Source organism: Schistocerca gregaria, chromosome X (assembly GCF_023897955.1).
Source record: "Schistocerca gregaria isolate iqSchGreg1 chromosome X, iqSchGreg1.2, whole genome shotgun sequence".
In the NCBI taxonomy this organism is placed as follows: Eukaryota; Metazoa; Arthropoda; class Insecta; order Orthoptera; family Acrididae; genus Schistocerca; species Schistocerca gregaria.
In genome coordinates this window covers 36,065,371-36,082,995 of record NC_064931.1, presented here as the reverse complement: position 1 = coordinate 36,082,995, position 17,625 = coordinate 36,065,371, and the positions used below count along the sequence as shown (strand labels likewise).

The following is a 17,625-nucleotide window of genomic DNA, read 5'->3' as shown; positions in this document are numbered from 1 at the left end:
TTGGTACACATGTCTGTCACCCCCCACCTGTTCCTGTGCCCCCTCGGTTTGTTTCTGACCTGCCATTCCTTACTTTTATGTGCCTATGCAGGTATTCATAGTCGGTCCGTTCTACATTCATGATGTTTGTATAGTTGGTGAGAGCCTTTTATAGCAAGTTAGTACTGTTCTGGCGCATACAATACCTAAGATCATAGTGCCGAGACAGGTAAAACCCAGCATACAGGTTTTAATCACTCGTCACATTGTATCCAAGTCATGTTATGAACAGCTTACTGTGCGTTTATTCCTAACTTCCATATATGAATAAGGGTAAATTTTAATACATAGTTTTGTATGGCGTTAATATGAATAATACCTTTGCTTCAGGTGTTTTTACTCTGTAATTGATGTACATTATAGTATGTATAGTATGTACAGTAAGTGTATGCGAAAGTGTTCTTTGCATGGGTATTTGATTAACAGCAATAGTAAAGTTGTATTGTATTAGCAATGAGTGGTTATACTGTGGGACTGTGTGTGCACTGCTTGGACAGCACTATCTAGTGGTCGGTTGTGAACCACTAGAATTGTAGCTGGTATACCTGCATGGAAAAGGGCAGTGTGATGCTGACTGTTGTTAGTCGAGCAGCGGTCATGTACCATATAGTTTTATCTTGTGACTACAGTTTTACAAATCTTACGAAAAGAATAACCGTGAGAGCAGTTGTTTTTTATTTTTTGTGACAATGATTTTACATCAACTGGTCTGCCTCATGTATCGTTATATCCAAATGGTTTATAAATGTTAATTTACATTCGGGTATGTGGTACTGTACTACTAGTAATGTAAATAGTGTAATTCATGTAAGCCCTCCTTCAAACCGGTCATGTTATATCTTCACAGATCCGATGATGGCACCTTCAGAGTGTTGAAACCAATTATCCAGTAAACAGTATTTACGTGATCTTGGCTTTTGAATTATTTCTACAACAGTGTGATTGCCCCACTATGCACTATGTGTTCATTGCTAAACAGTTTTTCTTGTCCTAATTTGCTTTGATTTTCCGGAATGCAGATATAAAGCTGCAGAAATAGTAATACACTGATACTTATCACTGGCATTGTTGTATACGAATGTGGCACAGCATTTATTGGCTGCATTTGCTCAAAATGGTAAAGTGTGATTTGCATGAAACCTGACATACTGGCTCCACATGCGGCGTTTTAGGGGATAACAAGAACCTTCGTCTTCACTTCAGCTATGAATTACCTATTAATTACATCTCCTCTACACATTTACTTAACGTAAACTTCATAATTTTGTGACTTCCTTATCCATATTAGTTCCTGAATCTGTTTAACCAGGTCAAAGAAGCCTGGAAATCAGTAGATGTTGAACCTACTTGCCATTCAGAGTGGCAAGTGTCACAGATTTCTCTTGGTAACCGTATATTGACCCTTATATGTTGTTCTAAAACTATTCAATAGTTTTTCTTTCATACTTCTGCAAGTTTCATTGTGGTGCATATTTCATACTTCGTGTAACTTTTTCTTCCGTTTATGCAATTCACGTTTAGATCTTACAAAATGAAACCAGCTTTGCTCATTGCTTAACTTTAAGTGCTTTCTCCCTCCTTCGTTTAATCAAAAAATTCACAGCCTCACGTTTGTCACTGAAAGCTGTTACTGTGCATGTGTTCTTTGGGCTTGGGAGGTATTCTGTTTTTGTTCAGGACTTTGTTAGCACAATAATCATCATTCGAACAACAGTTAAAGAAACATCAGAGTTATTTATTCTAATGTTTCTACAAATTCTAACGAAATGTCAACATTATTTGAATGAGTGTCCATTAAAGTAATATATATATGTAGGTCATTGGGAGTAGTAGGTGATTTTGATCGCATACCACGTTCTTCATATTTTGTCTGCTCAAAGTTAAAAACATTTATTGGATTCTACGTTACACTGGAACTCTGGAACCTACACAAATACAGATGCTATTAATATGAAATATTCACAAAGAAAAATAATTAAATTTTTCCTCCATTGTTAACACTTAGTGAGTGAGACAATTGTAAAATTATTGTTGATATTGAATGAGTTGCAAATTCGAGTGACAGTAATTGTGAACAGTTGCGCCAGAGAAACTATCAACAAAAGCTGTAATTTGCTTTACAAATAATGAACACATTGTGTCATGTCATCTGTTTATCGATGTACCGACAACAAAGGCATTGTGCATGTTATCTGTTTGTCAGTGTGCTGACAGCGAAGGTTATGTGCCTGCAGTGTTGTGGACACACTATCTGCTGTAGCTACAGCAAGGATTTGCACTACTCCAGTCACCTGGTGCACTATGAATTTGGCAGCTGTCAACATTTAAAAAAAATAGTTGCAGTGTGTCATAGCAGCTAAAATTTTTACATTGTGCTTCTTCCTGTATAAAAAATTTCAGGGCAGATTTTGACATGACAGGTCGGATTTTCCCCTTGTAAGATGGGAAAATTTAGTTGAAGCTCATAAGAAAAAGAAGCTACATTGTCTAACAATGAATTTGCAGATAGAAGTAAATACTGATAACTGCATTATTTGTAACCTTTGTTTTGTAATCTACAATTTCTGAAGTATAGTTGAAACATTTATGTGTAACAGGTGTGATGTTATATCAAGAATCATGTGACACCTTAGACATGTGTTGCTGTGATCCTAACAAAAATCAGTAAGATAGTACCTTCTTTTCATTATGTGGTTGTTAGTCAATAAATGTGAAATGTGAAGTAAAATAATAATAATAATAATAATAATAATAGTAATTATTATTATTATTATCATCATCATCATTGTTGTTGTTGTTGTTATTATTGCTTAAGAATAATAACTTGTCTTCCACCTGCTGTGTGGCACGTTCATTTTGGATTTTTTTTTTCTTTTCTTTGTGTGTGTGTGTGTGTGTGTGTGTGTGTGTGTGTGTGTGTGGAAGTGAAACATTTCTCTCTGTCTTTGCAATACTCTGCAGTAGGCCAGTAGCTCATTAAAAGTTACTAGTCCCGAAAATTGTGTTCCAGACCTTTTCTCTGTGAAAATGTCTTGTTCTATGTATTTTCTTACTGACATGACTTGCTTGTTTCATTAGCAACACATATTGTGGCTCATCCTTTTACCTTTGAAAAACCTCTATTGCACAGACATGAAACTTGAGTTCTCCCAGACATATAAATGTTAAATTCTCAGTTGAATCACTGGGTGATGTTATAGACGACCACTGACATTTGGACAGATGAATACACTGTCATTTTCAAGGCACAAGTGCAATGAGAGAGCACTGTGCAAAGAAATTTGAACCCTCAGTAGTGGGGATATGCTGAGCAAAAACCATAATTTGACATATGAAGTAAGACCACATGCACGTGACTGCACATGCACACCTGTGCGACTGTGTGTGTGCATCCCCCCCCCCCCCCCCCCCCCCCCACACACACACACACACCGTAAAAACTAACGCCACAACAAAAGATGAAAAATGTCTGAAATTATCGAAGTGAATTTTATTACCCACATGTGAGCAAGTAACATTTAACTGTACCCATGCATTGTTTGGCTGGAGAAAGAGCAGAAGTCCAAGCAGAATTAAACAGAAACTTCCTTCACTGTTAATGACGTGACATGCTAATTTAATCTCAACTCTTCCTTCTTAACACTATCGTAATAGTTAGAAGTACATGCCAGTCTCTCTGTGTTATGTTCAGTAGGGTATTGGTGCCAGGGCAGTGTTCTGCAATAGCAGATTCTCTCAGTTGTTGTAAGCATCTTTGATACTTATGCACTATATGATATATATGATTGGTAGACAGCCACCTTACGCAATCCAAGGTCAACTCTGATCTTGGATAGCAGTCGAAAAACACACTTCACTCCATGTTTCTGCAGATTACCGCCAGTCCTGTTGTAAATGCCACTTGTGTATGGCAGAAAAGATGCAGACTTAAATACCACCCCATTGCTTTCATCACTAACCTTATTTGCACCAACTCACAAGCATTTACCAGTTTTTGTTTTGGTTGGTTCTGTCACACAGGCTGTTTTCAAACCACATCCAGACACTGTTGAGGAGGTTAGGAGAGAAACGTGTGTTGACTGGACCGTGTTCATTCAAGAGTAATATTATTACAACAAATAAAAACTGAAGAGTTTCCTCATAGGTCACCCCTTCTATTCTGTTGAGGAGTTTCATGAAAAATTAAGTTGATTCTTATGTTATATTGTTGATTACATTTACTTAAACCTATGGCTTGACTTTCTTTGAGTTCATAAACATTTTATTTTATCTGTTATTATTTTTATGTTGCAATTTCATGTACTGACACAGTCCATGACCTTGGAGATTTTCTCCTCAATTTGGTCCTGCAGAACTAGATGTGTAAATAAATAAGTAACAGCTGTGAGTAATGTTTTGTGTACACTCAGTTTGGATCCTGATAGTTTCATCTTACTCACAGACAAGGACAATACAGTGGTCATGTTGGACAAGCAATAATTAAATTTTCCCCGAGACATTTAAGTCTCATCTTTATGTACGATAATGATGGAAGCTGAAGAAATGAATTAAAATTTGTGCCATGGCCAGCAGCCGAACCCAGGTCGTCTTGCTTACTAGGCAGAAATGCTAACCATTACCACTGCTGCACTATGGTCAACATTGCTGCACAAACAATGTAGGGGGAAAATAAGCTGAAGATAAGAATTGAAGTTTGTCTTGGGGAAGGGATTTGACTTGAGTAGTTCATCCAGCATTGTTGACCATAGTGCTGTAGATGTGTAAAATGGTTAGCATTTATGCCTAGTAAGCAAGAATACCTGGGTTCGAGTCATGGCCGTGGCACAAATTTTAATTCATTTCTTCAGCTTCCATCACTATCGTAGATAAGCAGCATTATGTTCAAAAGATGCAGTGTTTACTACCTGATCCACCATAGTTGCTGACGCCATGCTGACCCAACAAAAAGGGTTTAGTCATTAGTGGGAGACCAACAGTCTCTCGCAGAAAAGTTTGTTCTTGCAAGAGTCTATAAAGATTCCTAACTGTTGTTGTCTTGTCTGTACTAAACTGTATGGTCTTCAGAATATCCACTAGGAAAGGGTTCCTGCTTGTTCTTTTGTAGATGACACTGGTGCTCAGACATACAGTGTATCCCACTAATAGATCAATGTGCATATCGCTTTAGGAATTCTGTAGGTTTCTGATATTTTAATAAGTTTTGATGCGGTCTCTCTCTTCACTCGTGTACCTTTGTCTGATTCGTTATGCTTAATTGGCAATAGGATTGGTGTTTAATTAACTAATCTGTTTCAACATTTGTTAAAATACACTTACTTCTTATTCAATTACCAGTTCTACAAGTATACAGATGGAGATGTGGAGCCCTTTGACACCAATTGTTGCCTGTCTGTTTATGGAAGATTTCAAGGAATGTGTCCTGGAGTCGGCAGTATTGAAACTTACATGCTTTCTTTAGAATGCCAACAATACTTTTTTTGAACACCTATATTCAGTCCATTCGAATATTTGCTTCAGTGTGGAGGTGGAGAAGAATGGCTGCCTTCCCTTCCTTCCAGGAGGAAGGTTGATGTTACATTGGGACATGCTCAGCTCAATTCACACTGATTTGTATCTTCAGACTTAAAGTTGTCACCACCTAGCTCAGCATAGAGGAGTACATTGTTCCTCGATATATAGAACCCACGTCATCTCAGATTTTTAAAGTTTTTCAGCTGAATTAGTCCAGCTCAAGGTCACTTTTTGACAGAATTGATATAGTGAAAGAGTAACAATAAGGATATTCTGTCATGCCCTTCCAGCATTTGGGCTAGTGTTATTAAGGAGGCAGTTGCAATAAAATTAGGATATTCTCTCATGAATAGGTTGGAGGTTTTTGCTCAAATTCTGCTGAGAATACAGCTCTCTTAATGCAATTACTGTATAAAAATGATAACTTCTGACATTGGTCATCCTTGGTTGTACAGTGGTGCTGGTTTTTATAGTGTATGTGTTATCTTTCTACATGTGCTGTATTCTGGTTCTCGGTCAATGAAGCCCTACCTCCGAGGGTCTAAATTTTCTTGCGTGGCACTTTCTCATTGCATTTGTGCCTTGTAAATCCATGGTGTTCATCCACTGAAATATCGACAGTTGTCTAAAATGTCATCTGGCTGCATTTCCATAAATTGTTTGAATATTATATAAATCTTTTTCATATACACTCCCAAAACTATTTCTTTCCAGATGGGAAACTCCATGGGCAAAAGTCTTTCCAATTCGGCTAATGCTGAGACTCGGTGCTGAATTCAGGTACTACCCATGCATGCTGGTGTCTGTCCGAGGAAGAAGACCAGTGTATTGTGAAATAGGACACACAATTATTAATCTTCTAGCGGTGAGTATTCAAGCATTTTCTTATGCTAAATATTTATAATTTGTTATTTCATTAAACTTGAATTACTCAATCATTAATCTTATAACTACAAAAGCACAAAAAATATTGCATGGCAGAAACATGATCAGCAAATTCACAAGAGTCATAAATTCATTACCCTTGTTTTACTTTTGTTGATTTTCATCGTACAACCTCTTTTCAAGACACTAACTTTTCCATTGAAATGTTCTCCCAGGTCCTTTGCTGTCTCCAACAGAATTACAGTGTCATCAGCAAACCTTAAAATATCCCACCCCCATAAACTTTAACACCCTTTCACAATTTGTCATTTCTTTCCTTTAATACTTGTTAACATCAGGGATAGGGTACAACTCTGCCTCACTCCCTTCTCAAGTGGTACTCCCCTTTCATCCTCTTCCACTCTTAAAACTTCAGTGTGGTTTCTGTACAGGTTGTAAATAACCGCTTACTCTTTTTATTTTATACTTGTTACCTTCAGAATTCTAAAGTGTGTGTTCCAGCCAACATTGTCAAAAGCCTTCTGTAAATCGACAAATGCTATAAATGTAAGTTTACCTTTTTTCAGTGTCTCTTCTAAGGTAAGTCATAGGACCAGTATTGCTTCACATTTCCCTACATTTCTCCAGAACACAAACAGAATTACCCTGTTGGCGACAAATCACTGTAAACGGTAACTACTGTAAAATACCTTTGAGTAGCCATCTATAGTAAGTCTTAAGTGGAATGACCACATAAAACAAATTGTAGGGAAAACAGATGCCAGATTAAGATTTGTTGGGAGAATCATACAAAATTTAATTAATTCGTGAAAAAATTGTCTTACAGAGCACCTGTTCAACTGATGATGGAGTATTACTGATCAGTTGGGGACCCTTGTGAGATTGGATTAATACAAGAAACAGGGAAGATACAACTAAGAGTGTTGTGTTTCATCTTGTGATTATTCAGTTGGCATGGGAGCATTACAGAGATTCCAAATAAACTCCAGAATGTTAATGCTGCAAAAGAAGTGGCATATATCATGGGAAGTTTACTATTGAAATTCTAAGAGCATAAATTCCTTTCACACAAAATGATCACATCAAAAAAAAAAAAAAAAAAAAAAAAAAGAAGAGAGAGAGAGAGAGAGAGAGCGCGCGCTCATGTGGAAATATACTGACAATGATTTTTCCTTTTGAAAACATTACTGGAAGTTAACAGCAGTCTTATAGATAATTAAAATACTAATCAGTCACGATCACAAAGATTTATGAAAAACTAAAAATAACACATTAAATGGTAAGCAGTTTTGTTTTCATCAGATATCATCTACAGACCATGTCTCAGTAGGTGGTGAGCAGAGATGATGGGAGAGCATTGGTAAGTGTCAGAGGAGACCACTGGTAACAAGACATGGTCTGAAGATGATTTTTTGATAAAATTACTGGTTACCATTTTGAGATGTGATTTTTAGTTTTTAATAAATCCTTGTGATCAAGGCTGATTAGCATTTTAATGATTTTTTCCATGCATTATATTCAAATGGAAAAGAGAATGGCAGAAATGTAGAAGTAAAAAAGTACCCTTTTACACTCACTGTATTGTGGGTTGTGGAGTGTTGATATTTTAAAACAATTTTCTTGTGGTCTTAGTCATTCGAATTGACATGCTTTGCATGTTAGTGAACAACTCATAATTGAAAATCTTTCTTAAATGCAACTTGTTCCCATAGTGATCTCTTTTCTCCTCCTATATGTAACACGTCACAAACTTTCGGCACTTTTTTTCCAGAGAGATTACAATATGCCATTGTTAAATCCCTTTGTAAGAAAGATTATATGGGAGATGACAGTAACTACTTGGCCATTTCACTAGTGACATCATTTTCCAAAATTTCTCAGTAGGTGATGTATTCTATAATATTATTCCAAGTGAGCAAAAGTAACATCCGCAGTAAACCGCAGTTTGGATTTCAGAAGAGTTGCTCAAATGCGATTGCTATTATCACATTCATCCAGTTATCAAATTTGACCAGCATTTAATAAACTAAGGTTTTATGCTGTATAGTCAACCAATGGATTATGACATATCTAACGAAAGACTGCAGAAAGCTGTACTTTATAATTCAACCAGTGTAAGCAGCAGAGATTCTTCTGACTGGGGAGAAATTGCTTAAAACAAAGTAGTTCAACCATATTTACACTTCGAACCAATGCAAATTTTGGACGAAAGAAAGCCTTAATTACTCAAAAATGTGCTGTAAGAGTAATATGTTTTGCTCCCTCATGATCCTCTTGACATCTGTTTAAGGAGTCAGGCATTTTGAATCCTCAGATAGGATCACTAGGCTGAGTGTACCCTGTACGAGTCCTCCCACCGAGGAAAAATCCATGGCAGCACTGGGAGTCAAAACCAGGTCCTCAGTATGGTAACCATATATCCTGACCGGTAAGTTAAAGAGGTGGATGTCTTGACTATTGTTCCACAGTATATCTATTCCCTCATTAAGTTGGTTGTAAATAAGCCACTGCAGTTCAAAAGGAACAGTGATGTACATAATTACAATATCAGAAGAATCAAGTAATATTAATTACTCTGTGTTAAATTCATTTGTAGCACAAAAGGGTACACAATGTTGCAACCAAAAACTGTGATCACTTACCAGTGGTATGTCTGCCAGACAGCAAAGTAAAATTTGAAAGCAAACTGAAAAAGTTTCTCCTCGACAACTACTCCTGTTTCATAGAAGAATTTCTATTTTTGTAATGTGCAAAAGGCGGGAGATAGGAATTACTAACAAAATTGTTTTTTATTTGTTGTAAATGGTCATTACGTAACCATATTTACAAATGAATGAGTAATGTGAATGTAAAAATCACTTGTTCCACATAATTACAATTAATCATGGAACATGAAACTAACTAGCTACATGTAACCCCATTTAGAACTGACAATGACCAATGGTAGTAAGAGCATAGAACTGTCTTTAATGATTTGTATGTATAAGAAATCAACTTTATCCTCATTTGTTAGTGTTACAACAGCTATTAAACTTGACTGAGTTATTTACAAGATCCTCTTTATCACGTAAGCAAGAATAACTATTTCTTATTTTTTGATTTTATTGGAAATGAATTTTTATTTTTGTTTCAAGCCAAATATGTTAACACTTAGTTGTTTTATGGCATCTTCAGGTGTCTACAAAGGAATTAAAGAAAATATGTAATTGATTGTGTAGCTTTATTTGACAGCAGCATTTCTAGGCCAATTAGCTCAATAAAAAAAGCCATGGTGTACATAACAATATCACTGATAAGCAAGAGACCATTGAAGTTTTTCCAGAAGAGTCAACTGATGTGTGTGAGATATAGGAGACATAAAAGATATTGTTCTATTTACACTCCTGGAAATGGAAAAAAGAACACATTGACACCGGTGTGTCAGACCCACCATACTTGCTCCGGACACTGCGAGAGGGCTGTACAAGCAATGATCACACACAAGGCACAGCGGACACACTAGGAACCGCGGTGTTGGCCGTCGAATGGCGCTAGCTGCGCAGCATTTGTGCACCGCCGCCATCAGTGTCAGCCAGTTTGCCGTGGCATGCGGAGCTCCATCGCAGTCTTTAACACTGGTAGCATGCCGCGACAGCGTGGACGTGAACAGTATGTGCAGTTGACGGACTTTGAGCGAGGGCGTATAGTGGGCATGCGGGAGGCCGGGTGGACGTACCGCCGAATTGCTCAACACGTGGGGCGTGAGATCTCCACAGTACATCGATGTTGTCGCCAGTGGTCGGCGGAAGGTGCAAGTGCCCGTCGACCTGGGACCGGACCGCAGCGACGCATGGATGCACGCCAAGACCGTAGGATCCTACGCAGTGCCGTAGGGGACCGCACCGCCACTTCCCAGCAAATTAGGGACACTGTTGCTCGTGGGGTATCGGCGAGGACCATTTGCAACCGTCTCCATGAAGCTGGGATACGGTCCCGCACACCGTTAGGCCGTCTTCCGCTCACGCCCCAACATCGTGCAGCCCGCCTCCAGTGGAGTCGCGACAGGTGTGAATGGAGGGACGAATGGAGACGTGTCGTCTTCAGTGATGAGAGTCGCTTCTGCCTTGATGCCAATGATGGTCGTATGCATGTTTGGCGCCGTGCAGGTGAGCGCCGCAATCAGGACTGCATACGACCGAGGCAAACAGGGCCAACACCCGGCATCATGGTGTGGGGAGCGATCTCCTACACTGGCTGTACACCTCTGGTGATAGTCGAGGGGACACTGAATAGTGCACGGTACATCCAAACCGTCATCAAACCCATCATTCTACCATTCCTAGACCGGCAAGGGAACTTGCTGTTCCAACAGGACAATGCACGTCCGCATGTATCCCGTGCCACCCAACGTGCTCTAGAAGGTGTAAGTCAACTACCCTGGCCAGCAAGATCGCCGGATCTGTCCGCCATTGAGCATGTTTGGGACTGGATGAAGCGTCGTCTCACGCGGTCTGCACGTCCAGCACGAACGCTGGTCCAACTGAGGTGCCAGGTGGAAATGGCATGTCAAGCCGTTCCACAGGACTACATCCAGCATCTCTACGATCGTCTCCATGGGAGAATAGCAGCCTGAATTTCTGCGAAAGGTGGATATACACTGTACTAGTGCCGACATTGTGCATGCTCTGTTGCCTGTGTCTATGTGCCTGTGGTTCTGTCAGTGTCATCATGTGATGTATCTGACCCCAGGAATGTGTCAATAAAGTTTCCCCTTCCTGGGACAATGAATTCACGGTGTTCTGATTTCAATTTCCAGGAGTGTATATGTGTAGTTACATATAAAATGAATATAAACCCATTGATTGCTGTGGCAGTCTTTGGGACTAAGTCCACCAAGGACCATCTGGTAAGCCCATAGAGTGCCACATCAGTTATGTATTTGACACTAACATTCTTCTACTGGGCTGCACCAAACACACAGGTGAAAAACTCTGTTTTAGAGGAAACTGTTACACATCAGGTTGACACCAAGCTGGATTTTGAATCCTGTCCTGAAGTTTTAGACATAGAATGCTTGGCCTCTTGTGCACAACAGAAGAATATTTACATGAATACCACGTGTACAAAATATACTGCTCATACTTCACAAATAACACATTTATTAGAATGTTATTTATACCTAAAATACTTATTTTCATAGGGACAGGGTAATTACTTGTGATCTTTTCAAAGTAGCCCAAACATATTATAATTTCAGAATATTCGCTGGTGGTGCTAATGTGCCTCGCTTTCTTTTTTTCTAGTGACACATCTTTTTTCAGTTGTCTTCAGATTACTGTAGCTCAATATTGCGTTCATGTCATTTTTCTTTACTGATCCCTTTTTGTCTGAAAAGGTGCACTTTACATAAAGTATGTTATCCATAGTCACTTCCATCCATCACCAGATCTGATACCATATTTATCAGAGAATAAGATGACCCTGAAAATAAGATGACACCCTCTCTTTCTTTCTTCTGTTTTTATCTTTTTATTTTGTAAGGCTTCTTGGGGAAATTTTATTTTTAACATAATTTGGTCAATGAACTTTAAAAACTGTTTTGTTGCTATAAAGTATCTATCTACAAATGTTAACATTATACCTATCAAAACTTATGCCTTTTATTGATTGTATATGTTTCGATAGTAAAAGAAGAAAGAAAATTAAAAGGATTTATTTTCAATTTCTTGTTTACTTACTATTTCTGTTGTACCAGTATTTTTAGTAGTAAATAATAATAATAATAATAATAATAATAATAATAATAATGACAATAATCACTCCTATAACTATCTTCATTTGTAAGCCTACTGGCATTTCTTCCCTCCTAATACTCCTTGCAAAGCAAGTCATCTTCTTAGCTATCTGTAGCACTGGATATGCATACCTTTTTAAAAAATCCTTTCATAATAGATTTACTCAAGGTTCTGCCCCAGGCAGTAAAGATCCATTGGCCCATGATGGGTACTGAGGGTTTCCTTACCTTCCCTGATGGGGCAAGGGCATATTCTCCCGGCAGAAGCCACTAACTGTAAAACTGTCACAGGTGATCCTTAAAAGTTCTAGTCACCACAACAACATCCATTACTCAAAGTTGTATGGTCAAGCAAGCAGAAATTATCATCAGGTCTGTGTTGTTCTATGCTGTCAGATTTTTAACTTCCTGGGAGAGATGTTCCCTGAAAGAGCCAATACGAGCATGTTCCTTCTGTTAAGCAGAGAGCCTCATATTTTGTTCCAGATAACCTTAATCCAATCTAGCATCAGGTCATTTGTGATACAGCTCTTTTCTTGGCATCTAAAGATAATCCCTGCAGGCAGTTTTTTGTTTTCAGTGTTATTTTCCTGCAAAGAATCACAAACCAGGGGGAGCCTCCTTCCACCTGCTATTGCACCCAGCATTACTGTTATTCTGGACATTTAATTGCCAGAAGTACTTATAGGCACATTAATGCCCTTCACATCGACAGTAACATTTGACAGCATATCAAAGTAAAAAGGAGTCTGATGGGCATTGCCAATATGACCTAGCAGTCAGTCATTCTGATTCCTAAGATTGATTATATGTCATATGCCATGGGAAGTTACTGAGCTAGCATAGTTCTGCAGTTTTAATGTAAGCACCACCCTCTTCATCGTGCTCACACACCAGTCAGTAGTTGCTTTAAATATCGCAATGCATGCTGTTGGAAAATTCTTCTTCATGTCCAGTGTCTTCATTTGAATAATTTTTCAAGTAATCGGAAAGGCTTCATTGCATTTCTCTTGCACATACTGAACAAAGTAGTGCTCCAAATTGTAAAACTTTCCCTGTTTAAGTCACCTGAAAGTTTGATATGTAGAACTGATGTCTTTTAATTTACTTTTTATCTGATGCCACCTATGAACATTCTCTTCTGTGACATAAAATTTTCCTCCTGCTATACAGTCATGTGTGACTCTGCTTCGTGAATCACCATTAACTTAAAATTAATGTTTTATTGTCTGCTTGAACCAGTTGGGAACTGCAAACTCGTAGATTTACGTTTCTCAGCTAAGTCTCAGCTGTAATTTGCATCCATTATTGGTTGCTACAGTTTACATTTTTTACCGGTTTGACAATGTAAGCATACTGAGTGACAACTACGTGATGTCTAGGCTCCCTACAGCTGAATCTGGAGAAATCGGATTAATGCTGTAACCAGCCTAGAAAATCAGCCGTGCTGTAGAGCAGTGGCAGCTTTAAGGGCGCCACACATGAATGATGGAAATTGCGATATATTCAGAAATAAACAGAGCAATGTTTTCGACAAACAAGGATATAAAAGTGGAAGCATAGCTTTGTGTTTTCCAATACATTTTCTGTATTAATTTGAGACATGAACTTCATTTGCATGGTCATGTTGTCCTCAATTGTTATATGAATATCGAACATATTTCAAATATGTTGCTGGCCGTTGTGGCCATGCGGTTCTAGGCTCTACAGTCTGGAGCCGAGCGACCACTACGGTTGCAGGTTCGAATCCTGCCTCGGGCATGGATGTGTGTGATGTCCTTAGGTTAGTTAGGTTTAATTAGTTCTAAGTTCTAGGTGACTGATGACCTCAGAAGTTAAGTCACATAGTGGTCAGAGCCATCAAATCTGTCTTTGAAACAAATGTGTTTTGTTTTATTGAAATAAAACATCACAAGAGGTCTGTAAAGAAAGATAGATAGAATTTGGCTTGCTTTCTGGACTGGAAAACAGTTTGTTCCAAAAGATTTTTATGATATTTTACAGTATTTTATGTCCAGTTTTCGGTCACATGAGGAAACACTGTTTAATTTCATGTTTTCAAGTTATTCCTTCATTTGGCATGGCTGATTCCAGCCTAATCCCACATTACAGAACTGTGCATTTCGTGATATAAAACACAACTCAATGCAGCACGACAAAGTGATGTGGGAGTAGGCTGTAATCAACAGTGCCAAAGGAATTCCATGGAAACATGAAAGCAGACAGCATTTCCTGATGTTACCAAAAATTGGTCTTAAAATGCCATAAGTAAATTCAACGTCTTTCATAATGAACTGTGTTTGGATCCAGAAAGCAAGCCAAATTGTAATTGTCCGTCATTACTGATCGCTGGTGATGCTATATTTCAATAAAACAAAATGTGTGTGGTGACAAAATATGCATTTTCTTGTAGTTGCAAGAACAGATTTAAAATACCTTCAATATTCATGGAGCAGTTAGACACAAATGAAGTTAATGTTGCAAATTAATACTGATGTAGTCCTAAAAAAGCGAAGCTATGCCTTCAAAGATTGCGGTGTGGCAACAACATAAGCAGCACTGATGTTTATTCTTGCTTGTCAAAAATATTGGAATGCTTGTTTACAAATATGTTGTAACTTCCACCGCTCATGTGTGGGGCCCTTAGAGCAGCCACTGCTCTTACAGCATTGTTGATTTTCAAGATTAACTATAGTTTTAATCCAGAATCCTATGAGGTCTGCCAGTTCAGCTGCAGGAAGCCTGTAGGACACTATATTGTTGTCATTCAGTATGCTTGTATTGTCAGTGCTGTGAGAACTGTAAACTGTTGCAACCAATAATTGCTGCATATTACAACTGTGACTCAGTTGAGAAACAAGGATCTACAATTTCAGCAGGAAGAAAATTTTGTGTCACAGAAGTGAATGTTCATAAGTGAACAGCCAGTGTCGGTTGATCACAGCCATTGTGCTCCCTGCCGCCGTTGGATAAGCAGCTGCAGCAGCAAGTCGTATAACCCTAGCTTACTTATTTGTTAGATAGTTTAATTAATTTCTTTGCGTGTTTTTGGGTACTTGCATTGTTTAATTCATATATTTCGGGTGTATTATAGTATTTGACAGTTGTAGCATCGCACTTTAGTGTTTACTTGGTAGATTCTTATTTAAATTGCTTGTGAGTTTCGTATAGGAGGTGCAATTTCGAGTTTTAGTTACTGTAATCGTAAATTCAGCAGATTGTAGCGCAGTCGTTAGGCATTTGTACAGGTTAGTTGATACATTCTTTGCGTGTTTCGCTTGCGTTATCTAGTCACAGACTCGTATTTCAGTAACTGTTGTTCAACATAGATTAGAATGGACAGGGACTGCGATTGCTGTGTTCGGATGAGGGCTGACTTGGCATCCCTTCGCTCACAGCTGCAATCGGCGCTGACTTCGGTCGCGCAGCTTGAGGCTGTTTCCAATGGGCACCACTGTGGGGAGCCGGACTTGGGTACCACAGGAATGTCAACCTCGTCCCATCTGTCCCCAGATCGGTCTGCCGCTGTGGTTGCCCCGGTTGCTGCCCGCAGTGGGGCTGAGCCCTCGCCTGTGGTTGATTGGGAGGTTGTTCCAAGGCGTGGCAGGCAGCGAAAGGCGTCCCCGGAGGCTGATCAGAAAGCCTCCCCGGTTTCGCTTGCGTTATTTAGGCACGGACTCGTGTTTCAGTAACTGTTGTTCAACATTGATTAGAATAGACAGGGACTGTGATTGCTGTGTTCGGATGGGGGCTGACTTGGCATCCCTTCGCTCACAGCTGCAATCGGCGCTGACTTTGGTCGCGCAGCTTGACGCTGTTGCCAATGGGCACCACTGTGGGGAGCCGGACTTGGGTATCACGGGGATGTCAACCTCGTCCCATCTGTCCCCAGATCGGTCTGCCGCTGTGGTTGCCCCGGTTGCTGCCCGAAGTGGGGCTGAGCCCTCGCCTGTGGTTGATTGGGAGGTCGTTGCAAGGCGTGGCAGGCAGTGAAAGGCGTCCCCGGAGGCTGATCAGAAAGCCTCCCCGGTGCGTCTGACAAACCGGTTTCAGGCACTGTCTCTGGCTGAGCCAGATGCAGCTGTCTGCCCTGTTTCAGAGGATCATTCTCAGCCTTCAAGGTCCGGGCAATCGCAGAGGGTGGGCTTATTGGTAGTTGGGAGCTCCAATGTTAGGCGCGTAATGGGGCCCCTTAGGGATACGGCGGCTAAGGAGGGGAAGAAATCCAGTGTGCACTCCGTGTGCATTCCGGGAGGAGTCATTCCTGATGTGGAAAGGGTCCTTCCGGATGCCATGAAGAGCACAGGGTGCAGCCAGCTGCAGGTGGTGGCACATGTCGGCACTAATGATGTGTGTCGCTTTGGATCTGAGGAAATTCTCTCTGGATTCCAGCGGCTATCTGATTTGGTGAAGGCTGCCGGTCTTGCTTACAAGATGAAGGCAGAATCTGCAGCATCGTTGACAGAACTGACTGCGGACCTTTGGTGCAGAGCCGGGTGGAGGGTCTGAATCAGAGGCTCAGACGGTTTTGCGACCGTATTGGCTGCAGATTCCTTGACTTGCGCCATAGGGTGGTGGGGTTTCGGGTTCTGTTGAATAGGTCAGGAGTACACTACACTCAGCTGGCGGCTACACAGGTAGCGGAGGCTGTGTGGCGTGGACTGGGCGGTTTTTTAGGTTAGAAGGCCTCGGGGAAGTGCGGGATGGGCTGCAATGTCAAAGGGTGCTTGGCAATTACAGGACGTGCTTGGATCAAGGAACAGTCGGAATTGTAGTTGTAAATTGTTGTAGTTGCGCTGGAAAAGTCCCTGAGCTTCAAGCGCTAATAGAAAGCACAGAAGCTGATATCGTTATAGGTACAGAAAGCTGGCTAAAGCCTGAAATAAGTTCTGCAGAAATTTTTACAAAGTCTCAGACGGTGTTCAGGAAAGATAGATTAGGCAGAATTGGTGGTGGAGTGTTTGTGTCTGTCAGTAGTGGTTTATCTTGTAGTGAAGTCGAAGTAGATACTCCATGCAAATTGGTATGGGTGGAGGTTATACTTAACAGCCGAATTAAGTTAATAATTGGCTCCTTCTACCGACCCCCAGACTCCGATGATACAGTTGCGGAACAGTTCAGAGAAAGTTTGAGTCTCGTAACAAATAAATACCCCACTCATACGGTTATAGTTGGTGGGGACTTCAACCTACCCTCGGTATGTTGGCAAAAATACTTGTTCAAAACCGGTGGTAGGCATAAAACGTCTTCCGAGATTGTCCTAAATGCTTTCTTCGAAAATTATTTCGAGCAGTTAGTCCACGAACCCACGCGAATTGTAAATGGTTTGGAAAACACACTTGACCTCTTAGCCACAAACAATCCAGAGCTGATAGAGAGCATCATGACTGATACAGGGAACTGATACAGGGATTAGT

At 40.0% G+C, this 17,625-nt stretch overlaps 1 protein-coding gene across 1 annotated transcript in view; it reads left to right on the top strand.

The window, feature by feature from the left end:
* Nucleotides 1-17,625, top strand: part of LOC126298656 (zinc finger FYVE domain-containing protein 9) — a 390,138-nt gene that overhangs the window by 282,481 nt on the left and 90,032 nt on the right. The window contains exon 12 of the mRNA XM_049990071.1: nt 6,265-6,415. Coding sequence (XP_049846028.1) covers nt 6,265-6,415 — 151 coding nt within the window. The remainder of the gene's footprint in view (nt 1-6,264; nt 6,416-17,625) is intronic.